General features: G+C 35.7%; 3 protein-coding genes and 1 long non-coding RNA gene across 11 annotated transcripts; 2 read left to right on the top strand and 2 right to left on the bottom strand.

The window, feature by feature from the left end:
- Positions 1–8,128: 8,128 nt before the first annotated feature.
- Positions 8,129–9,743, bottom strand: LOC106345542 (cyclin-U2-2-like). Its single transcript, XM_048760234.1, has one exon. The coding sequence runs from the start codon at positions 9,492–9,494 to the stop codon at positions 9,072–9,074; it is 423 nt and encodes a 140-aa protein (XP_048616191.1). The 5' UTR covers positions 9,495–9,743; the 3' UTR covers positions 8,129–9,071.
- A 1,016-nt stretch (positions 9,744–10,759) lies between these two features.
- On the top strand, positions 10,760–13,647 carry LOC106452580. 5 transcript variants are annotated; one of them, XR_001289837.3, is made up of 11 exons: positions 10,760–11,019; positions 11,104–11,286; positions 11,417–11,690; positions 11,786–11,876; positions 11,977–12,101; positions 12,206–12,287; positions 12,358–12,475; positions 12,558–12,721; positions 12,802–12,916; positions 13,016–13,180; positions 13,297–13,647. It is a non-coding gene; the product is annotated as an uncharacterized LOC106452580 (long non-coding RNA). The 5 variants fall into 5 exon arrangements; XR_001289836.3 differs by having other exon boundaries at positions 13,262–13,647; XR_001289834.3 differs by having other exon boundaries at positions 13,255–13,647.
- A 1,666-nt stretch (positions 13,648–15,313) lies between these two features.
- On the top strand, positions 15,314–17,027 carry LOC106345541. 4 transcript variants are annotated; one of them, XR_001270332.3, is made up of 7 exons: positions 15,314–15,512; positions 15,590–15,786; positions 15,915–16,195; positions 16,287–16,377; positions 16,514–16,638; positions 16,721–16,802; positions 16,872–17,027. XR_001270332.3 is itself a non-coding variant. In XM_048760231.1 (6 exons), exons 1-3 carry the CDS (start codon positions 15,577–15,579, stop codon positions 16,297–16,299), a joined length of 504 nt encoding a protein of 167 aa, XP_048616188.1. In that variant the 5' UTR covers positions 15,510–15,576; the 3' UTR covers positions 16,300–16,377; positions 16,514–16,638; positions 16,721–16,802; positions 16,872–17,027. The 4 variants fall into 4 exon arrangements, 3 of the variants coding, with proteins under 3 accessions (XP_048616188.1, XP_048616190.1, XP_022552664.1); XM_048760231.1 differs by having other exon boundaries at positions 15,510–15,786; XM_048760233.1 differs by lacking the exon at positions 15,314–15,512 and having other exon boundaries at positions 15,519–15,786; positions 16,748–16,802.
- Positions 17,028–22,610: 5,583 nt separating this feature from the next.
- LOC106452579 (GATA transcription factor 4) lies at positions 22,611–24,063 on the bottom strand. Its single transcript, XM_013894729.2, has 2 exons — positions 23,683–24,063; positions 22,611–23,361 (listed from the first exon to the last, which is right to left on the bottom strand). Exons 1-2 carry the CDS (start codon positions 23,905–23,907, stop codon positions 22,864–22,866), a joined length of 723 nt encoding a protein of 240 aa, XP_013750183.1. The 5' UTR covers positions 23,908–24,063; the 3' UTR covers positions 22,611–22,863.
- Positions 24,064–25,123: the final 1,060 nt, after the last annotated feature.

Below are 25,123 nucleotides of genomic sequence, written 5' to 3'. Positions count from 1 at the left end.
TTATAATAAGTCGTCCAAACCTTCTAGACGACTTATTTGTAAGTCGTCCAGTTGGAAAACCTTCCAGACGACTTATTTGTAAGTCGTCCAGTTGGAAAACCTTCCAGACGACTTATTTCTTCCAGACAACTTATATCATGTTCAAATACAAAAATCATGTTAAAAAATCATGTTCAAATACAAAAATCATGTTAAAAAATCATGTTCAAATACAAAAATCATGTTAAAAAATCATGTTCAAATACAAATCTAATCATACATGCCCACGAACTTATCACCATCCACATTTTCTTTCAGATGCTGATCAACAAGCTCCTTCCATATATCCACCGCCATATTATCCCTCATTTTCTTCGCGTTGCACCTAGCAAAGTCTTTAGGGTCAAAGGAGCCCCCGAGCGCATGACATTCAATGTACTTTACAGTGTACACGCCACAATCACCATTGTTGGCCGTGGGTACACCTTTCAGCGGTCTCTCATATGTGTATGGCTCCAACCCGTATTTGACCCGCATTTCGTCGGTGGCTGCGCACTCAACAAGCAGATAAGGGACCATCTGGAGAAAAGGCTCCATTATCGCATCCCATGCGTCTGGTACACTAGATGAAGGTATGCTGTCCCAGACGACTATGTGCCTCTTAGGGATCGATATCCAAATAGCAACCCAATGCTTGTCGTCCAAGTTCACTGGCGCATAGATATCATCAATGTCCTCCCCCCACTTCTTGTTTGATTGGCAAAATGAAGGTATTGATCCGTCATAAAAATACGACGCCCCACCAGGTAGAACTCTTCCTAAACCTTTGTGATCAGGTTCCGATGTTTTGAAGAGCTGATACTGCTCTCTCCAAGACTGAGAAAAGTTGTGATCCAGGAAGCACATTCGCTCGCTCCTGAAAGCTTGTGGGTTCTCCTGATACCTCTGCCTTAGCACATTAATCCAAGCATCTATATGCTGCATATTAAATATAACAAGTTAGAAGTTACCAGACGAAGACGACTTATATTTAAGTCGTCTACGTGGTCGTCCAAGTAGACGACTTTCCAGACGATTTATCTTTAAGTCGTCTGGAAAGTAGTCTACTTGGACGACTTTGTAGACGACTTAAATCGTGTGCAGAAGACTTACGCAGTCTTCCAGCCATCCTCTGGCTGTCCGGAGGAAGTGGTACCACCTTGTTGGTGATGTACGTGGTTTGTCCTCGATCTTAGTTAAATAATGACTGCAAACAAAAAAGCAATCAGTTTTGGACGACTAAATCAAGCTATTATGGGTAAAGCAATCACTTACGGATCAGTTTTCAACCAATCAGCGAGTTCCTTCAACTTTTCTTTGTTTACTGGCGGAAATGGATTATAGGCTGCCACTTTATCTTTTTTTTTCTCTGCCATATAAGGAGATCTCACAGTAGGAGCAGGTTTCTTCGCTCGTTTACTCTTTGCACGCTTGTCCAATACAACCAGGCTCGGTTGTGAAACTGGATCGCTTGGCTCGGTGGAAGCGAGGCTCGGTTGTTGATCTGTGGAAGCGAGGCTCGGTTGGTGATCGGTGGAAGTGACAGCAACAATCTCTTTGGAGGTGACACCATCTGCTTTATTTACCGAGTTCGCCTCGGTTGCTGTATCCTCCGGCAACCATCTCTGCAATAAAAGTTGCACACAAGTTAACCCTGGACGACTTAAATAAAAGTTGTCTGGACGACTAGTTGACCCTGGACGACTTAAATAAAAGTTGTCTGGACGACTAGTTGACCCTGGACGACTTAAAATTAAGTCTTCCGTGGTCAACTAGTCGTCCAGACAACTTACGTTTAAGTCGTCCAGGGTCAACTAGTCGTCCAGACAACTTTTACAGTCGTCTGGACAACTAGTTAACCCTGGATTTGATACTAACATCTTTGATTTGAGGAGGCTGTTTCTTTTGAGGAGGAGGCTGTTTCTTTTGAAGAGGAGGAGGCTGCTGCTGTTTCTTTTGAGGAGGAGGAGGCTGCTGTTTGGTTTGATGAGGAGGAGGCTGGTTACTAACCACGGTTTCATTGGCATGAGGGGTAGCCTGTTTGTTTCTACCCCCGGTTTCTTTGGCAAGAGGGGTAGGCTGTTTATCTTGAGGGGTAGCCTGATTGGTTAGAGGTGGAGGGGTAGCCTGATTGGTGACACCAACCTTCTTCTCCACAGCTTCCAATCTATCAGACAACTTCCTAAACTCCCTCATGCACTTATTAAACCCTTTTTTCATAACATCAGCTACGCCCTTGAACATAATTTCCAACTCCTCTCTGGTCACCCCTCTAGCCTCTTCTCTAGCCTCTTCTCTAGCCTCTTCAGGAGCCTCTTTACGAGCTTTCTTCCGAGGTCTTGGATTGTCTTCCTCCTCCTCCTCCTCCAACACAACCATCTCTTTGGCCTTCTTCGATGGAGTCACAACCTTAGGTTTTGTATTGACCTTAGTACCAGTGACTTCCCAGCAATCCATGGTCCACTTCCACGGTCTCCGCTCATACATGACTTTAATGATGTTCTCCGCGGGCAGGTCCTCAACCTCAGAGTCCCATTTTGGCCACATTTCACTAATGTCCTTCTCAACAAAGTTGATCACGCGGGTCTGCAGTAAATAGAAGAATCGAGTTAGATATTTGAAAAAAAATACTAAATAGACGACTTAATTATAAGTCGTCTACTAAGTCGTCCAGCTGGAAGACCTTCCAGACGACTTATAATAAGTCGTCTAATAAGTCGTCCAGATGGAAGACTTTCTGGACGACTTAATTAAGTCGTCCGATAAGTCGTCCAGCTGGGAAGACTTTCCAGACGCTTTATTATAAGTCGTCTAATAAGTCGTCCAGATGGAAGACCTTCCAGACGACTTATAATAAGTCGTCTAATAAGTCGTCCAGATGGAAGACTTTCCAGACGACTTAATTAAGTCGTCCGATAAGTCGTCCAGCTGGGAAGACTTTCCAGACGCCTTATTATAAGTCGTCTAATAAGTCGTCCAGATGGAAGACTTTCCAGACGACTTAATTAAGTCGTCCGATAAGTCGTCCAGCTGGGAAGACTTTCCAGACGACTTATTATAAGTCGTCCGATAAGTCGTCAAGCTGGACGACCTTCCAACGACTTATGACTTATAATAAGTCGTCTGCGCAGTCTTTTGGATTGAAGTAAATACCTGACTCAAGATAGCAGCTTTCATTGATCTGCGGCCTCTGCTGCCCTCGTAAGCCAGTATCGGTGGAGACGGACTGTCTGCTCTGGGACCACCAATACTAGCACCCAATTCCGGCATAGCTGTGTACGTCCAGACTTGAAGAACTTGTATAAACCCATCCACGGTGTAACAGCCAGCAATTTCTTTGTTCCACAAAGAGTCCATCAGCACCTTAAACGCGACTCTCCCCCATGGATAATTCTCAAACCGTTCTAAATCCATCACTAGCCTTGCCAGAGTAGATCGTGTAGCGGTTGAAAACTTTCTCCCTTCAATGAATCCAGTGAAGATGGAGAGGTACGCGAGCCGCTTGCGATCTTCCCTGGACCAATCCCCGCATCTCTTCAGTGCTGCTATTATCTGATCAGTAGTTGGCCCAGCTTCCAGATGAACTCCCAGCATCCCCCAGAAAGAAACCATCTCTGGGGTAACGTCACATTTTGGTGTCTCAAGGTCCTCGATGTACTCGCAGTTTAGACCAGTGAGGTTTTCAAACTCTAACAGTGAAAACCTCAAAGGTTCTGGACCAACGAGAGACCACATCTCATACTTCTTCTTAATGTCCAGCTTGAAACTGAGCATGTATTGAACCAGCCTTGAAGCCCAACCAAATCCTTGCTCCTTGAACTTGATGAAAACTCCCAAACTCGACTCCTTGAGCTCTTCAAATTCGTCATCAGTAAGAGCTTTCCTAAGAGCAGTATGCAACTTGCTGTTATCCGTATGATACAAAATGCTATTGTGGGCTTCTGGCTCTTCCCCTGATGTGTATAACCTACGGGGGAGTTCTGGAATATCCATCCTTTTTGTCTGCAAAATAATCAAAGACAACAATATAAGTCCAGACGACTTAGTAGACGACTTATAATTAAGTCGTCTGGAAAGTCTTCCAAATGGACGACTTATATTTAAGTCATCTACTAAGTCGTCCAGTTGGAAGACAAAGCCGGACGACTTAAATTACTTACAAGTCTTCCAGTCGCAGAAGGAGTTGGAGTACTCGTCATTGCGGTTATAGATCTGAAAAAATAAACGTGAAACGGTGAGAATGAGTAAATTGATAGAGACAACGTTTTATGTTCATCTTTTCCTCGAGATTGATGACTTAGCGGCGTTAGGATTTACAGAGAAACGGCGCTAAGGTTTACAGAGAAGAAGCGGCGGCGCTAGGGTTTAGAGGAAGCGGCGGCGCTAGTGTTTAGAGGAAGCGGCGGTGAGAACGTTGGTGACCACGGTGGCGAGGGCGACGGTTTGTTCGGAAATAGTGGAAGCGGCGGCGCTAGGGTTTAGAGGAATCGGCGGCGCTAGGGTTAGAAGAAGCTGCGGCGACAACGGTGAGAATGAAGTGAGATAGATAGCCGACGTTGAGAACGATGGTTTGTTCGGAAATCGTGGGAATTCGAAATCGCCTTTGAGAGAGAACTGTTAGGGTTTTGAGAGAGAACTGTTAGGGTTTCTGAATTTCGCGAAAAATGAAACAAAAAAAAAATCACCTTATATATTGGGTAAATAATCCGGTTAGCTTTAAAAGTACATTGGTAAACTTTAAGGTTTGGTCCGGTTTAGACGACTTATTCTGGCTGATAATGTACAACAGACGACTTAATATTTAGTCGTCTGTTTTCAGACGACAAAATATTAAGTCTTCCTAGACCCTAAAATGAACCCCTAAACTAAAATGACTAGATTAACTAACTAACCACGTTATAAAATCAAATTATACTTAAATAGTGTTTACTATACACAGAAATGAACACGCATAAGTAATTTTAAAAATTTTCAAAAACGGTTTTAATGCTTTCCAAAATCTAACCCTAAGAACACATACAATACTACAACATATGTTGATGAAACATAAACTAAAGAATATCATGACTCACTACTTTCACTCATCTATGCTGAAAACAATTGAAATTTGTTATATCTTAATTTATACCTCCTAAGACATATGTTAATTACATAATTCCCATTTTTCACTTGTCAAAATATTTTTTACAAAAATTTTAAATTATGTTTAAGACTAACTGTCCAGACGACTTTCAGTTAAGTCGTCTGGACGACTTATTTTCAAGTTGTCTAAACAGACGACTTTCAGTTAAGTCGTCTGGACGACTTATTTTCAAGTCGTCTAAACAGACGACTTGCGAGGGGTAGAAACGTAAAAAAAATTCTGTTTTTTTGTTTGGTCACAAGGGGATATTTGTAATTTCAATAGCCTTTTAGGTTACTTTTGCCTTTGATCCAAGTTGGAGTATTGTTTTGGGTTTGACTCCAAGTTTTGAGTCACACTTGGCAATTCTGCCAAAATTGCTTAGTTTTCTATACTGACGATCAAGTGAAGCCCTTATAAATTTTTGTTAATGGTTTTCATAACATAATGCAGTTTCTACGTAATCTAATTCAAAATTATGTCTAACTAGTTAAAGAATTTCAGTGTCATTGCTAAATTGTATAATTGCGAGAATAAACATAAATTATACAATTACTGTTGAAATTTCAAATGAAAATATTTTCAATATTATTCGCATGAGAATAAGAAAGATACAATGATAACTTGTGAGTTTCTCTTGGTTTCCTACATCCGAATATGGGAAAGATTCAGTTAATCTGAAACTAAAATCTCATAATAAGAAAAATTGTGGAACACATATAATAGAAAGAGAAAGTTTAATAATATATCAACTTAAAAACTATTGATAATAATGTATCAGCAAATTTTATCTTTAGCATACATATAGTTTATAGTTATACTAGGATAAGACGAGCGCCTTGCGCGGAATTAAGTTATTATTTTTATTATATTTTGGAGAATGAAACAATAGTTTGGCTTCATTTGGATTAGGGGTGTTCAATCCAGATATCGGGTTGGTTTCGATTCGGTTCGGTTTTTTTCGGTATTTTAGTTAGTAAAATATAACTACTATTCTAAATCCATATTTACTTTGACTTTAGTCTTTCACATACTTTTGAAAATTTTCGACTGGACAACTAAATTGATCAGCCAATCTTGTTGCTTTAAATCATTAGTATATATTTATATATATATATATATATATATTATTTAGTTTGAATATTTATTAAATAAAAATTCATATGCGTTATATTTTATGATCATTTGTAACTTATTATAACAAAAAAATAATCTATTGATCACAAAATTTTCATAGTGAGAATCTTCAAATTTCTAATAACATATAGACGTTTTGAAAAATTCAAAATATAACATATAAGAAAAAATATAAATGTTTTTATTATATATTTAATGTGATTTTTGTAATATCTTTTAATAATATAAAATTAAAAAAAGAACTAAGATACCAAAATTATTATCAAATATTTATTATTCATAATAATTAATTTTCATATATACGTTAATCATATTAGGTAATTTCGTAGCTTCTAATTAAGGAAAGTGCAAAAACAATATTTGGTAGATTATTTATCAATTCGAATATTCGATAGTTAGTTTAATAAAAAATATAATGTAAGTTAAGATGGACCAACCTATTTTTTAAGAATAGTATATTTTATATAGTCATTTATTAAATAAGAATTTATAATCATACACTTCTATGATCATTCATATCGTTTTATAACTGAATATTTAAATCATCGATAACAAAATTTTCAATGTGAAATCTTTAATAAATTTATAATTTATAAATGTTTTTGAAAATTTATTGAAAGTTTTAATACTAAAATATTTATGTAATCTTATGGTATATAGTTTAATCTATATATATATATATATATATGTTTTATTATTAAATGATATTTTTTACTCATATGGTTTTAAAATCATGTGTATCTTCTTATAATATTAAATAAAAGTTCATATTAATACAATTTTATGATCATTTGTAACTTATTATGACAAAAAAAATAATCTATTGATCACAAAATTTTAAGAGTGGTGATCTTCAAATTTCTAATAATTTATAGACGTTTTGAAAAATTCAAAATATAACATATAAAAAAATATAAATGTTTTTTACTATATATTTAATGTGATTTTTAATATCTTTTAATAATATAAAATTTTTAAAAAGAACTAAGATACAAAAATTGTTATCAAATATTTATTATTCATAATAATTAATTTTCACATATATGTTAATCATATTAGGTAATTTCGTAGCTTTTATTTAAAGAAAGTGCAAAACATTTTTTGGTACGTTATTTATCAATTCGATAGTTAGTTTAATAAAAAGTGTAATATAAGTTAAGATGGACCAACCTATTTTTCTAAGAATAGTATATTTTATATAGTTATTTATTAAATAAGAATTTATAATCATACGGTTCTATGATCATTCATATCATTTTATAACAAAATATTTAAATCATCGATAACAAAATTTTCAATCTGAAATCTTTAATAAGTTTATAATTTATAAATGTTCTTGAAAATTCATTGAAACTTTTAATATTAAAATATTTATGTAATCCTATGGTATATAGTGTTTAATCTATATATATATATTTATTTTATTATTAAATGATATTTTTTACTCATATGGTTTTAAAATCATGTGTATCTTCTTATAATAAAAATGTTAAACCATTGATCATTAATTTTTAACATAATAATTTAAATAGTTTTAGTCATTTATTGTCGTTTTTAAAAATTCAAAATATAACATATACGAAAAAATCTAAATTTTATTTTTATAGCTAATTTGATTGTTTAATTTATTTTAATAATATAAAATTAAACAAAAAATGATGGAGGAGATATAAATTGTTATCAAATCTTTATTATTAAATCATTAATTGTCATATATATATTAGTCATTTATGGTAATTCCGTAGGTTTGATTTAAGGAAAGAAAATAACATATCATATCATTATATCATATAGTTTGACCAACTTATGTATCTAACAACATATAAAAATCGAATGTGGACCTACTTATTTTTCAGTTGAATGTAATTGACTACCTAATTGAGTGCCACCTATGCATTGGGGCCTATTTTAATTAATACAAAATTGAGGTTACATCTTTTCAAATGTTCCTCAATTAATATATAGGGGATGTACTAAATGAATAACTTGGATATTTTCAGTATTTGGGTACAATTTTTGCAAAACCTGAAGAAAAATATGTGTGGTTGTCTAATATAATATTTTGTGAATATGCTTCTATTACTTTTAAGTCAAATAATATTTTTCATTGCTATTTTCCGATTTGAACCCTTTTTCCTAGCTCTCGTGCAAATTCTCTTGCTTAGATGAAAGTAAAATGAAACAATATTCTCAAACCCAATTGATATTGAATCTAATACAATGCTCGTACTTACATCATTGCTCATCTCTACGCATCTATATTTACATTTGCACCAAGACCATAGAAAACACTAAAGCAGTAAACTCTAACCGACAAGTTTGTCAGTATGTCAAGATCACAAGTACAAAGCGACAAAAAATAAAATTTATTTGTCTACAACAAGATTTCAGCAAACTGATGATGATGATGATGGTTAGGATCTTGAACGATCATTTGTCCGGATTTAATTTCTTCCGCGCAACGTAATGCCTTCTCAATCTGATAACCTCCTCCAAAACTAACCTCTCTTTCAAGATGACAACAATAACTCTCGAACACACTCACATTAACATGTAGCTTGAATCCCATCAAGAACAGAAACTCTAACTCTAATCTGTTCAAATCTTCCGTCTCCAGTCCACCTACTTTGGCGAAATATGAATTTTTGTAATTCCTGAGAAACATAGAAGGAAAGAAATTTAGAGAATTAATCTAATTAAGCAAAATGTGAATTTTCTTTAAATATTTTTATTTAAATAAAAATTTATTGGAAAAAGATACAAATGTAAAATGAGCTAAGAAAAATCGAAAGACTTACAAATTCTCGACGTATTTAGAAGCGATCATGATGGTGGTGATGAGGAGGCGATGTACATTAGTGAGACTGATTTTAAAACCGGGATTGAATTGACAGAACCGGTCAATGTAGACATAAGCCACCACGTAAATCGAAGGACCGGCTTTAGTGTACCGGAAAATCCTCTCAAGGTAAGATTGTATAGTCAAGTCGGGGATTTCACGGCAGTCAAAGATATGGGTTTTGCCACCGCCGCATGAAGAATAAGACGCCGGCGACGCTTTCCGACTAATCCTCTGGTTCCGAGTTAAAGTTCTATCGATCAGAGACGAGAGTAGAGAGATAACCAGAGGTGTCTTGGAGTTGTCTTGGTAGGAGTAAGAGTATAGATCAGACCGGAGTTCTCTTGGAGAGATAACTAGAGAACTAGAAACAGCCATTGATAGGTAGAGTTAAGATGATGTTTTGTAGTGATGTAATCGAAGATGAAGTGAAATGGGATATGTGTGTTGAGGTTTATATAGGTCTTCTAATGTAATCAATCAGGTACCTTCCTCTTCTTGTCTTAACCTTCATGTGTGTTAAAAGTATTATAGTTAGCACTGGGCAAAAAATCCGGATCCGGAAAACCGAACCCAACCCGATCCGAAAAAGTAGTATCGAACCCGAACCGAAATTGATTAAATATCTGAATGGGTTCAAAATTTTGGTATTTAGAGAACTGAAATCGACTCGATCCGAACCGAAGTATTTCGGGTACCCGATTATATCCGAAATTGATTTATATACCTATATATATTAAATATTTTTAGATTTAATATATATTAAGAACATCAAAATATATAAGATACTTTTAAATTGTTCAAAATACTTATAAATATATACAAATAGTCAAAAATGCATGTCTAAAATAGCTAAAGTATAATCAAAACACCAACAATACTTAAAATATCTATTGATTCTCAATCCAAATATTCAAACCAAACCAATTTATATGTTAATTTTAGGTACTTTGACATATGCTATTCAAATTTATATGTAATATATTGTTTTGTTTATAGATTTTGAGAAATTTAAAGTATATAATGAATTTTAAAAATTTTAAAATAATTTAAATGGATTATCCGAACCCGCAAACATCCGAACCGAACCCAAACCGAAATTTAGAAATACCCGAATGGGGATGAAATCTTTGAACCCGAAAAACCGAAACCCGAATAGACCTAAACCGAACCCGAATGGGTACCCGAACTCCCACCCCTAATTATAGTAATAATTATTATATTATGTTATATACTTTTTTGAACAAAACTATATTATATAGTCTCTTAACAATAAAATTTAGTTCGTAAATGCACGGTAGGTCAAAGACAAGCTTTTTAATCGTAAATTGTTTGCTTATGTATATAAAATAAGTTTATGTATAAACTAAAAATTTATGAGAAAACAATCTGTTATTTTTGGGATTAATTATGTGCGTCTAGGATCTTAATGTGATTTATCGATAGTTATATAAAAATAAATGAATGTAATGGATTCAGAAAAAAAATATTATAGGCGATCAAATATTTATACTATGAATTGAATTGTACAGGTTTTACTTCATCTGAAATGTATGATATATTGAGATAGTTGTCTTATTAATGTGCCGCCACGTCAGCAGTTTGTGAGTCTCACGCTTTATTATTATTATTATTTTTTTAAAAGTATTATGTTATGGGCTTCTTCTTCAACGGCGTAGGCTTTGCTAGCCCGTGACCTTCCTGAGACGCTGAGTGTGTTCGTGGGGGTCGACCTCTTCGAGATTAGGGTTGCCGTCTTCCTCGAGATCTTTCAATCGAGGGCTCTTCCTCTTTCCCTATTGTTATTACTCGATCATTATGAACCGATCTCTGCTGTTGTCGCGATTCCTCTTCCTGTAACGTATTCTTTCCCTTCCTATATATCAAGATCGTCTGCGGTGAGGTATCTTCTCTCTCTATAACTCTCTTCTCATCTATTTCTCTTCGTTAACATTTCGTAACTTCTTCGCGGAAATGACTTCATCAGGTGCTTCCGTCGCTAACGCCGCCGTCCCTAACGTCGCCGGCGCCTACTCTACGTTCAACACTCTCCGCCTTGGTAGATCCGCTCAGACCATTGCTACTCGCCTCATCCGGTTCTGGGATTCTCGAAACATCCACAAGAATGGGGAGTTTATGGGAATAACTATTCTCCTCCTCAGATGAACAGGTGATGATTGTTTCAAACTTATTTTTCATAGGCTCAAAATATTGCTAATCGGTTTTTTGTTTACATATGAACACGTCTCTTCGTGTTTTTTTTAAGTGTTGACTGAATAAATTATTTTCTTTACTTACAGGACTCGGTGATTCATGGTTTCATCCCCGCTAACCGGGCCAGCCAGTTCCGGTCGTGTTTGAAAGCCGGTTCCATTGTGAGATTGGATGGTTTTGAAGTTGCTCGAGTCGCTCACATGTACAAGATCACAGAACTTCAGTTCGTGATCCGTTTCATCCCTTCAACACGTATTGTTGAAGTCTTGGCTGACGCTCTTGTGATCAAGTCCGACAAGTTCCTGGTCCGGCGTATTGATCATCTTCAAGTGCTTGCTAACTCTAACCTAGAGCTCCCAGGTGTCTTCTCTTTCTCATTGCATATATATATATATATATATATATATATATATTGCCATCATTGTAATATGTTGTAAAACGTTTTCCTCCCGCAGATGTTGTGGGTGAAATACGTTCCGTTCAGGGGTACGATCTCCAAAATGACGCAGCTACGAGCAGAATTGTGGTCTGCCTCCTTTTCGAACCGTAAGTTGTTTCAAATTTTTGTAATGGTCTCAAGTTGTGTAGCATGTTTGTATGGAAGTATATGATCCCCAATAACATATTCTTATTGTTTGCACCACAGAACTGTGACCGTAAACGTATCTTTGTGGGATGAGGCTGCATCAGCCTTTAGGGGCCTCTTGAGAGCAGAAGACAAATCCCAGTCCGTGATGTTGGTGACCTCGGTAAATCCTAAACTGTTTGGAGGTAAGGACCATGCGATTTCTTATTCAGTTGGGAGTTTACATTTAATTTTACGCTAAAATCATATTACATGCAATTTTAGCTTACAAGTGATTTTTGCTAATCAGGCAACCTGTATTTAAACTCCACACAAGGAACTAGGTTCTTCTTTGACACCACCCTCCCTGAAATAGCAGAGTTTGTCAGCAGGTAAGAAGATACTACTCATGCAATAACATGATTTTCCTATGTTTTAATGGTGCGAACATATTGTATGCAGAGTTTGAGCTACATCAGCTCAAGTGTATTCCTGCGTTGACACCCTCGAAGGAATCAAAAAGAAGGAGCTTGTCTCGATAAGGGATCTCAACAACTTCATCTCCAACTCCAATGAGCAGGTTCTTGTCTGACTTTGTCTACACCAATATAGTTTAGTTAGTTTAGAAGTTTCCATTTCCTAAAGTACTACGATTTGGGCAGACCCAAGAAGCTGATTTCCTCTGCAAGACCCGTATTGTTTGTGTCATCCCCGAAAATGGGTAGTCTTTTGTGTCATGCACTGGCTGCCACAAAAAATTGGAGAGACTTGGAACTTCGCTGAACTGTACCAGATGTGTAACTTCTGACGTGGCTGGTGTGGTCAGGTAAGTTTATTTAATCTTTAGCATTTTCTAAAATCATATCCATGTAATTATTGACTGATAATTCCATCGTTCAAACAAAGGTTCCGTGTTGAGCTTGCTGTTGATGATGGCAATGACAGCGCAACTTTTGTTGTCTTCGACAAATAGATGTCAAAGCTGACCAAACAGGAAGCTTCTGTTCTGGCACTCGATGCGGTACCTTCTTTACTCACGTAAACATTTACATTTATATCATGCTAGGTTATATATGTTATTTTCTTCAACCATTGAAGCGTTGTTCTCAATTTGATGCAGGTTTCAAACGGTAGAGAGGAGTATCTGCCCAGCTGTCTTGAAGAGCTAACAGGGAAGGAATTTGTGTTCCAAATCCGTGTCACACCTTTCAACTTCAGTCCCAATCACCGTACATTCACAGTCTCCACCATCACTGAAGATAGCACCATTGCGAATCAGATGAAGGTATTCTAATTCTACATGTCAGTTGATTGACTAATTGTATCCGTTTTTAAAACAGCACGTTCATGTAACTCAAGAACACAGTGAGGGCATTATTCCAAACGGTTCTGGTGACGTAGGATTAACCGCTTCGTCCTCTGGTCCGTCTGTTTTGGGATTCAAGAACGGTGAGGAATGTGTTTCAGCAGCCCCTCCTGAGAATGCAGACACTCTGAAGAAACGCAAGCGTAACCATGAGTAACTCGCAGAATGACCACCTACCAGCCCGTCCCCAGTCTTTTCTATGCTTTTTAAAAAAACTTCTAATATCTATGTTTTCAATCTCAACTTTGGGTTTATTCCTTCTATCTTCTTCATATCTACGGATATTTCTCTATGTTTTATTATTAATGAATCTTCGACGGGCTTAAGTTGATTCCAAATTTGCGAGTCTCTATGTTTTATTATTAATGAATCTTTGACGGGCTTAAGTTGAATCCAAATTTGCGAGTCGTGTGTTTATTAGAATAAATTTAATGCCAGCTTTTTTAAAAAAAATACGAGTCATCAGCCGGAGTATAAGGCTTAGAACGAGAACAATGAATAATTGGGAGGTTGAACATGACTAAAACAATTAAAACTAATCTATTGGAAGTTAGTAGTTATATAGGCAAATTAAGTAAAAACACCCATCTGTTAACAAAGGTCTACACATGGGATCTAACATAGATTACGACTAATGGTTGCTTTACAGACACGTTACATGAAAATATATATTTTATTTCTCATCATAAACATCCAATATGGATTTTCCTTTCAATAATAAAGCAGCCCTCAAATAGCATGGACAAATTCAGACTCCTTGAGTACAGTGGGATTTATATATTCAATGTACAAACATTAATAAAAAAAAATCTTAAATATAAAATCAAAGTATAAAGTGACCGGATTGGAGTTCAAAATCAAACTGCAATCAAGACATATGAAAAGCTTGATCAGTTTTTTTAGATGCAGATCTGCTTGGAAATTTTTTTAAAAGACATAATACTTTGAACACTAAATACAGCTAATAGTTTAAAACATAAATTCGGATAAAAGAGAAATCCAGAACCGTTTTATACATTGTGGGTAGGCATGTCAAATACGGTAAAACCGAACCGTACAAAACCGAACCGAACCGAAATAGACAATATGGTGTGGTTTTGGTATATACCATATAAACCGAATGGATATGATTTTATAAAAACCGTAGGATTTGGATATGCTTTAGTTTATAACCGATTAAACCGAATAAACCGAACAAAACCTATCAAAAGTAGAAACATGTAAATATGTACATATTTTATAATGTCACATGAAAATCTATTTGTTATATAAGTTATTCTTTTGTTAATAAATACTACCATATTTTTTATAGTAGTAAAGAATCCTAATTTGAAAAACACTTAAAATATAATTAAATAACAATTCATCACAACTTATGCTTCTTATTTCTTAGTCTTCTTCTTTTAATCATTTTGCTTTCTTTTAGCATTGATTAAATTGAAGTGAAGGTTATAAATTTGATGGAAAATAACTAGAAAAAAATCTTCTCAACTTTTTTTCTTATTTATAAACGAACAGAGTTTCAGTCGAAGAAGCATGACTTTGATGAACACTAAATATCATGAAAGACTGGAAAAAATTTTCTTTCATACTTTTCTCTTTTGTTTTTTATTTTCATTTTCAAAATTTCGAGCTTTGATTTTAATTCTAGATTTGATTATTTCATCTGAAGGTATAAGCGTTTTTATTTTTTGTTCTTTTATTTGAAAATATAATATTTTTTCAATAAATGGCGGCGATGACAATATGACTCTAAAATTTATATAATATGATTCCAAACTAAATAATTTTGTTTTGGTATAAAACCGAATAAACCGAAAACATACGGTATATAAACCGAACCGAAGTAAATATGGATTTAGAATGGTAGTTATATTTTCTAACCGAAATACCGAAAAACCGAAAAAACCGAACCGATATCCGGACTGAACACCCCTAATTGTGGGACCCACATATTTTTAGTTATTTTAAATAAAAAGTGTTCTGTTATGGGCTTCGTCTTTTATTTCGTGGGCTTCACCGGCCCATAACCTTTTTTATTTGCGTCGACCGTGTTCATGGGCGTCGTTGATCTCTTCCAAATTAGGGTTGCCGTCTTCTACGAGATTTTTCTTACAAGGGCGCTTCCTCTTCCCCAGTTTTCATATTACTGATCATTATGACTCGATCTCTGCCGTGGTCGCGATTACTCTACCTGTAACGTATTCTCCCGCTTCCTATATATATATATATCAATATCGCCTACAGTGAGGTATCATTTCTCTCTGCAATTTTCTTCTCGACTCTTTTTCTTCGTTTCAGCATCATAACTTAAAATGGCTTCATCAGGTGTTCCCGTCCCTACCGCCGCAGACGCTAACGCCGTCGTCGCCTACTCTACGTTCAACAGTCTCCGCCTTCATCAGGTGTTCCCGTCCCTATCCTCTCAGTCCATTGTTGGTCGCCTCATCCGGTTCTGGGATACTCGGAACGTCCACAAAAATGGGGAGTTTATGGCAATAACTATTCTCCTCCTCGATGAACAGGTGTTGATTGTCTCAAACTTAATTTTAATTCGTTCAAAATATTACTAATCTTATTGTTATTCATATATGAACACGTCTCCTCATGTTTTTGAAGTTTTGACTGAAAAACCTATTTTGTTTTCTTGCAGGACTCGGTGATCAATGGTTTCATTCCCGCAAACCTGGCCAGCCAGCTCCGGTCGTCTTTGAAATCCGGTTCTATTGTGAGATTGAACGGTTTTGAAGTTGCTCGGATCGCTCACATGTACAAGATCACGGAACATCAGTTCGTGATCCGTTTCATTCCTTCAACACGTATTGATGAAGTCTTGGCTGACGCTCCTGTGATCAAGTCCGACAAGTTCCTGGTGCGGCGTATTGACATCTTCAAGTGTTTGCCAACACCAACCTACCAACCTAGAGCTCTCAGGTGTGTTCTCTTTTAAATATTTAGTAAATATATAAAAGGAATATATAAACACCATTGTAATATGTCGTTAAAAATAATTATTCTGTCGCAGATGTTGTGGGTGAAATACGCTCCGTGAAGGGGTCCGATCTCCAGAACAACGCAGCCACAAGCAGAATTGTTGTTCGCCTACTAATCGAACCGTAAGTTTTTACATATTTTTTGTAATGGTCTCAAGTTGTGCAACGTGTCTATATGGAATTATATTTTGTTGTCAGCTTATAATTTTAGCTTCAAACATGAACCCAGATAAACAGATTGTTATTGTTTCCACTACAGGACTGTGACCGTCAACGTATCTTTGTGGGACGAGGCTGCATCAACCTTTAGGGGCCTCTTGAAAGCAGGAGACAAATCCCTGTCCATTATGTTAGTGACCTCAGTAAATCCTAAACTGTTTGGAGGTAAGGACCATGCGCCTTCTTATTCAGTTGAATGTGTACATATAGTTTAGTGCAAAAAACCTCTTAGGATTTTCTAAATCAGGTGAACTGTATTTAAACTCCACACAAGGAACTAGGTTCTTCTTTGACACCACCGTTCCTGAAATAGCAGAGTTTGTCGGCAGGTAATAATATCATACACATGTAATAACAGGATTCCTCTGAATTTAATGTTGCGAACAAATTGTATGCAGGGTTGGGGCTGAAGCAGCTCAAGGGTATACCAGCATTAACATCTCATTCTGACATCCACATATTCATTATGTGTTGCGTTTAATTTGACGATCATTATAATTGAAGTCAAGTCCAAAACAAGTCCACAATACCAAGAAATGACAACATCTGAAGTATATGACCCTAGTTAGATGCAATATCACAAAATACACAAACAAACAAGTAAAAATCTCTGAAACACGGAAATAAAAACAGACCAAAAACATATTTAAATATGTATCCCTATATACATCTGCAAGAGCTTTCAAATGGAATGTTATGGGAAAGAGAAACGACATCGATCTTTGGAGTCTTCTGGAAGGTGGAAAGAATTTACTTAAACAAGCAAATTCTCTTTTGATTTATTAAAAACAAAATAATCTTGAAGATTTATGTGTCTTTCTTTTGTAAGCTAACGTACAGATATAACAGCTAAGCATTTTCTTTAATAATGTATTCAGTAACCAAATTCAAAGTACTTCGAATAAAACCCAACATAAACAAATCCCAAAAACTGTATGAACCAAAGCATCGCCGCCGACAGTTTGGTGAAGGTGAATCGAAAGTCAGCTTAGTTGAAACTCTCTCGGCGACAGAGAGGTTTTGCTTCGGACGTACAAATTTTCATGTGTCTCACCTGATGACCCGTATATTTTATGTCACACTTGTGAGTCTCGTCAACTCTTGGTCTTGGTCGCCTAGCTTGAGATACCACAAGGCGACCCACACGCACGGTTGCTCAATCACCTATCTTATGTGAAGTCGAATCGGTGATATATAGACCAAAGTAGTACAAATTAGATCATTTCAGTCCTGATGCCAGAACTTACCATTCACCGACTTATGTCATCCGTCTGACTTTCGTCAACCCCTGGTCGCAGTTTTTTTTCGTAATTCGTTTTTTCAGGGACTATGTAATCTTTGTGTCATTGGTTTCATGGTTGAAACTATGTAATCTCGGCCAGTAATTAGGGCTTGCTACTGCCTGGATAAGAACTTTGTTACAAAAAAATAAATTGTTTCCACAAAACGGTATATATATCTTATATTAAACAAGAACACATTAACGTAGGCTTCTAACACATGGCTAGTCTGGATCTACTTTGGTGGAGGTTAGAATCCCTCCGTATAATTGAAAAAAAATTACATTACCAAAGTGGCATACAAGCTTTAGCTTAATTAAGTAGTTAGATAAATAAAAGTTTTTTTATTCCAGTTAAATGGTATTTACGTACAAAACGATAATACCGAACATCAATCATCTCACTATATAATGCTCATCAGACATCAGCCCATCATTTTTAAAAAGATCCCACCGTACTCTAAATAGGTAATATTATATTTGTAGCTATCAAGAATGCATTGCATGTGCAATGCATATATTGCCTTGAGACATACCAAGTTTTCAACCTTATTGATCAAGCTACTATCGTCTTTTTTTTTTGTGCGACAGCTACTATTGTCTTTATGGAAATACCTAGTTTATCTACTGATGTAGAAACTATATACGTCGTTCTTTTTCCTTTGTTTATTTTTGTGTGGTTAAGTAAAATAGATAGAAAACAATAATCTATCTACTCGTTTAGTCGTATATGTACGATATAAATGATGCCAGTCTACCACTACCTTACGAAACTAACCCATCCATAAATTTGATATACACACTTATATTTTTCTTTAACATCTAAAAATGAATATATAAAATGAATTATTGTAGTATGAATGATTGCTGAAAGCAAACAAACAAAACCAAACGTTGGGGAAAGCAGTTTTTACATGTATACGTCATTGTCTTCTTATATTAAATATTAACATGTATGGCTGTGATATCCCTACACCATATTAATTAGAATGACAAGAAGTTATGTTCTTTCTACTTTTCAACAAACTATACACACTGATGTTATGTTGGAGTGTAGTGTTTATACGCGGCGACGTATTCATATGCTATATTTTCAAACTTAATATTTTTTTCTTTTTGGCAAATTGTTATATTTGCAAACTTATTATTTTCACAGATGTCGTTGGATTCTTCCTTTTTCGGTGGTCTCTGATGTGTTTAATTGTGTGTTACTACAAACGAAATATAAAATATATTTCAATTGATAACTATAGGAAATGATGCAATTAAACTCGAAATTTTTATTAATAAATTTCAGTTGTTTATGTTATATATATACACGGTAACACGTATAAATTAACTAATGGCTTATCAGATGCCAATCAGCACTTTACTTTGACCATTTACGATATCTGTTACTTATTTATATATGATACATCTGGTAAATCGTAGTCACGACCAATGTAAAATAATTAATACTATTAAAAAGAAAGGAGTCCTAAAAAATTTACCTATAAAAGTTGTTTGGACTTTTTTTTTAAACCACTAATATTTTGGTCTTACTTTAAATTTAGATTAACAATATGTTACCATATATTTCTCTAACAATAATTCGTCACTATCTATATTATTTAATAACCATGTATTTTGACTGATTTACCAAATAAGTGGTTTTTGGTTTATATACTGATTGGCGTAATTATTAACTGGGTTTATGTATCGATAATACCAAACAAAATCCAATCCACGGTTAACCGTTAACCAGTGTAAAAGACATTATTATTAATTGATGTCCTAAGAAGGAATTTTTAGGTACACATTTTATACACAATAACTATATTATTAATCTTTACTGATGCATGTATAATACTTCATATTTTAAACCAATAACCGGTTTATATACTGTACAATACTTCATATTTTCTAGGTTATTTTGGGGTCAACCGGTGTTGGTTCAAAGGTTAGACGAGTTTTTTGGATTTTACCGGATTTTGAATTAATAGGTTTTCACTAAATTCAAATTACACAAACTCGACTGAAAGGCGTTCATCGGCTATGATAGAATACTATATGAAGAACATATATCAATCTTAATTATATATGGTCATTGGGGCTACCGCTACGACCACATGTCCGGGTCGAATATTATATTTTAATTCGTCTATAAATCACATATTTACCCACTAAAAGAAGTTAAATTAACTAGTAAAATTAGAATGCTTTCTTCGCACCATTAAAATAAATTTATTTTAAATAACTTTTGGTTTCATATATATATATATATATATATATATATATATATATATATATGATCGGTAGAGATGGCAATTATGGATTTGGACCGCGGGTCTGGCCCGTAAAGGACTGTCGCGGGACGGTATTGGGACGAGGTTTTCTAGGTCCGCAAATTTGCGGGCCTCGCGGGACGGGTCTTTGCGGGACTGAGCTATTTGCGGGATGGGCCGAAATGGGTCATGCGGGATTACATGGACCCACATTTTTTTCTTCATTTCTTATTTTACCTGAAAAAACGAGAAAGAAAGTGAGAAAAAAACGATTCTTGTGACTTTTCCCACAGAAAACATAAGGAGTTCTGGCGATGATGATTCGAGTTCCGGTGATGATGATTCGATCTCCGGCGATGACGACTCCAGCTCCAATGATGACGATTCGAGTTCTTGTGGTATTTTGATTTGGTTTTCTCTTTTTATTATACACAACTATGAATTGCTTTATTACAATGTGATATTTCTTGTTTAAGTTGATTGGTTTTGTTTTCAGTAAATGTGAAGTGGTGTTTTTCTTAAATTAAAAAAAAATTGGTTACAACGGTGTTGTTTAGGAGAAAAGTTAGTTGTATATCACGTCATTTGTATAATTTGGCAAAGTGATTCACAATTTTTTTTTGCAATCCAAATAATTGAAAAGAGAGATGGTTTGATGAAGACATATAACACTTGAGCCAAATTATTACAAAAACAACAACTCAATCGGATTCAAACTTAACAAAAGCTTATGCTGATAACAATAGAAGGCTTTTAACTCCAAAACGCAAGCACAAACGGGGCTTTGTGGCATTAATTTTGATAAGGCTTTAGTGAAACTTAATGAGCTCTCTTCAACTCTCTTACACAACTCTTCTACTTGAACATTCATGAAAGAAGATGTAGCAGGCGGTTTGATAAGGAGGCGTCCCGTGGGATGGTCCGCAAAGGCCTATGTATTCTGCGGTACGGGTTTGGGCCGGCATTTTGAAGACCGCAGCCCGCGCGGGACAGGCCCGCTGTGACCCGTTCGACGACTAACCCGCCGCGGTACGGGACGAAACGGGATGGGTAAACCTGTTTGACATCTCTAATGATCGGTTGTTTATGAAAATCAGTTCAATTTTAGTTTCATTGGTAAAATTCGATTCGCGGTTTCGAATAAATGCTCCTAAAGCTATACATTATATTATAAAAATTATTTAAAATGAAAAGCGTGGATCAAAATCTTTTTTTTTTAACGCTGATTTATTATGGCATTACAATTATGAGAAAGATTACATAGACGATTTGACAACCGACAATACTACCTGCCTTACGAGGATCTACGCCTAACTGCATCACCTGAGCCGTCCTATGAAGATCCACGCCTGACTGGATTTACTTGCACCATGTTGAAGATCCCTTGTAAGTCTTTCTTCCGTAGTCTGCAGTAATAAATCGCTCTCTCCGGGACTTGAAACCTGGATTTCCTGTATTCTGCAATAAATTGCATAGTCTGAGATTCGAACCTCAGACCTGGTTGTAGAAGATTTTAAACTTTAACCATTAGGCTACGGTGCTTCCACAAAATCTAATGCTTTTAAAATGCTCATGTACGTATTGGTTTCCTCTCTTTAAAACTCTAAACCTTTTAATTAATTTATATCCACGTATAGGGATTGTATTCACTTGGAGAAACAAACTTTTGTCGAGATGATTAGTAGTGGAAATACGTAAAAGTTTTCGTTGTGGAGCTATGTCGCCGTCGACGGATACATTTGCATTTTATGTAGTCAACAAACTGGGCCCATAAATGGAAATAAAAATACATGGGCTTGACCTCAAGCTTGAATAGTTTTATCATACCAAGTTGTTTTTTTTTCTAACAACTATATTTATTTATTCATATATGAAAATTGCATAGAATGTATAAACAATAACAAGAAATACATTGGAAGACATAAATACCAAGTTGTTTCTTATCAACAAGCAGTGGGCTATATAATATATAGTAATTTTTCTTCCAACTACCAAAAAAACTGTTTAATTCCTACATGGTTGTTCTTTACATATACATTTCTTAAAATCTGAATATATATGAAAGTAATTTGTTTTATCAAAATGAAAGTAAAAATTTAAACCTCAATAATTTGTAACCCAAGTTTAAAAAAAATAATTTGAACTTAATTTCTCCAAATGTTGTTCTTATTATGAACATTGGTTTCATTGCTTTCGTTGATGTTCTTCATCACTTCATGTCATGGGCAAGCTCTACTGTGTCAAGAGCAAATGTAAAAGAACAAGCAAGCAATGTCATACATTTTTTTCTCAGTACAGTCACTTCATATTCATGTTCTTTAGTTCTGTTGTTTGTCTTTGACAAGCGAAGCTTGATTTAATTTATAACCTAAATAGGATCAACTGGATCTTCATTTGACCATGATAAGTTTCTTTAAGAAATCATTAAAACGAATGGCCTCGCGAGTTCTCATGATGTAAATCAACTTTTCAAGCATGCATACATACATGAAGGTCAATCAACATTTATGATGTAATTTATACCGCAAGTCGCATGACGCAGAGTCAATTGTGGAAGTTGAGAGGCTTTTATAACTGATAGCGAGAGAATTTAATGCAGCCAATAAATCATTTATTAGTGATATAACTTAAGAAGAAACTAAAAACCGATTAAAAAGGGAAAATATTCAAATGAATACTACTAACAAATTAATGACGCGATTAACAGAGTTTGAATTAACTAAATACCATTGATACTTAGCTCTCCCTCGGTCACGTGATCATCGCCGTTACGATTACGACTCCTCACCAAACCCGTTAAATCCAAAAACCCTCAAAAGAAAACCCCAAACGCAACGCAAACGCTAATCATTGCGGCTGAAACGGCAGAAGATGGACAGCCGATTCAAGTTGTTCCTTCTGTCGCCTGAGTTCCATAACTTTCCGGTGAGAGTTAGAATGCTGAGTCAACACAAACGTCGGACTCGACGCAGGTCTGTACTCCGGCACAAGCCTCCCTGATTTGAAACGAACTCCACAGGCGTTGCAAAGCGTTTTAGGCCCGAGCGGTCCCGTCCTCCACTGAGGCGTTTTCTCCGACGCGCAGTGCGTGCACCTTCTCGCTCCGCCTCTCTCCGCCGCTTCGAGTTTCTTGGTGGTCTTACGTTTTGCGACGGAGTGACAAAGCTCTGCTTCTGGCGTCGGTGCCCATGTGGAAGGTGCTGTGGCTCTTGATCGACGGCTTCTTGGTTTTCCCGTGAATGACATCTCAGGCCTGACGGTCATGGTTAATGGATTCGCTGGGTAATCGGAGAAAGAGTCGTCCACGAATCGTGATAACCATTCGAGATGAGCTGCGTCGTCACTCTGCATTAAAAAAAATAATAATAACAAAAATCAAATTCAAAACCCATAAGGTGACTATAGTCTATACATAGAGCCGATCATGTACATAGCAAGAAATTCTTTTCCATTTCTAAAATTTCAATGGTTTTATATATAAATCATTCCGCTTCTAAATTTTTAGTGATTAGTATATATAAATCATCCGGCTCTAGATAAATAAAAAATATTTGTATTGATTGATCATTGAGTATTTTATTCCGCAATTATTGTAAGTCCATAAAATTTTTAGGACAGGCCCTGACGATAGAGAAGATGCGCAATGGAACTGTGTTTTGAACTTACGGGAACACAGAGATCATGGGCGAAATCGGTGAGGGGAGGAGGAGAAGTGTGGAAAGAAGTTGAGGCGGGTGAGGGGAAGTTAAAAGGGTTTTCCGAAGAAGATGCGGCGGAAGAAGTAGCGGAGGAAACGATGGTGGAGGAAGAGGAGAAGATTTCGTCGTTGGAGAAGTCGAGAAGGTCGTCGATAGGAAGCAAGTCTGGTGAAGATAGGCCGTAGACGTCCATTATTACGAGTCACACACACGCTTGAACTCGGACTTTTAACTCAGACTCAGACTCAGACTCAGACTCGCTCACTGGTTGAGGGCTTTAATAGAGAGATAGTGAGGTGGTAGAGAACGTGTATAGAGTTAACATATGCACCGAGACTGACCTGACCCCATCACTTTTTTTATTTTTATTCATCGACTTTAATAAATATGTCTACGTTTTCTTTGAACATGCATGTGCTATTTACAAAAGTGACGTGCGGGGGTTGATTATCCAATCTAAATTAGTGCATATTTATACGAAATATAACCGTAATATAATTTTAAAAGTATGTAAAATCCCGATTTGATCGATGATTTACATAGTCATGATTCGATGTGTAAAATCCCGAGTTGATTTAATGAAATAACTATGATTTACATAGTTGATGTAAGGAAGCAGCTGTGATTTGCATCTCTTTCATAGTGACTTCTGACTATACTTATAGACTAGAGTATATATGAATCTAAGAAAGCAAGGAAGCGGAAACTGTACAAATGAAATGATATTTGCTCGTTTAGTTTACAAAAACTCCAAAAAAAAAAATTCAACTTAAAAAATCAAATGGATGATGGATCCGGTGGATGCTCTGCCCTGCTACTAAATTGAGAAAATGAAACAAAGCTTTCTGGTTGACAAAAAAAAAAAAAAAAACAAAGCTTTGTAAAAAAAAAATGGTAAATCATTTTCCGGAGACAAAATGTGTGTGAAAGCCCCGGTGGCCACGTGCGTAGAAATCTAGTGTGGTGCAGATTCGAACTCGGGTTTTTGTAGGGATCCACGGAACGCCTTGACCACCGACCACAGACACCGTGGTTATAAAGCTTTGTATGAATATAGAAGTTTGTTTAGAGTAAATTCATGAGTTTAGTATGAAACAGCTTTGATAATATTTCTTGATTTACTAGTGATGATTTTTTCTACTATTTTAAAAAGTATGGAATAATTAATAATACGTATGTAGTGGGGAAATGGAAAATAGGTGGAGACAATCAATGAGATGAGTCGACCGACGACCCGAAGTGCATTGCATTTTGGTTCTATAACTTCCCATGCCCTCTTTTGTGTATTTTTTCCTATCATTTATCTTTTCTCTTTCAAGCTTCGCTCCTTGCTTCTATAATTATTCGTTCCTCATAATTATATAATTACTCGTATGTACATAACACATGCATAATATAAAAGGAGGGAA

The sequence above is a fragment of the Brassica napus genome, chromosome C6, assembly GCF_020379485.1.
Source record: "Brassica napus cultivar Da-Ae chromosome C6, Da-Ae, whole genome shotgun sequence".
NCBI classification, from domain to species: domain Eukaryota; kingdom Viridiplantae; phylum Streptophyta; class Magnoliopsida; order Brassicales; family Brassicaceae; genus Brassica; species Brassica napus.
This window is presented reverse-complemented; position numbering and strand designations above follow the sequence as displayed.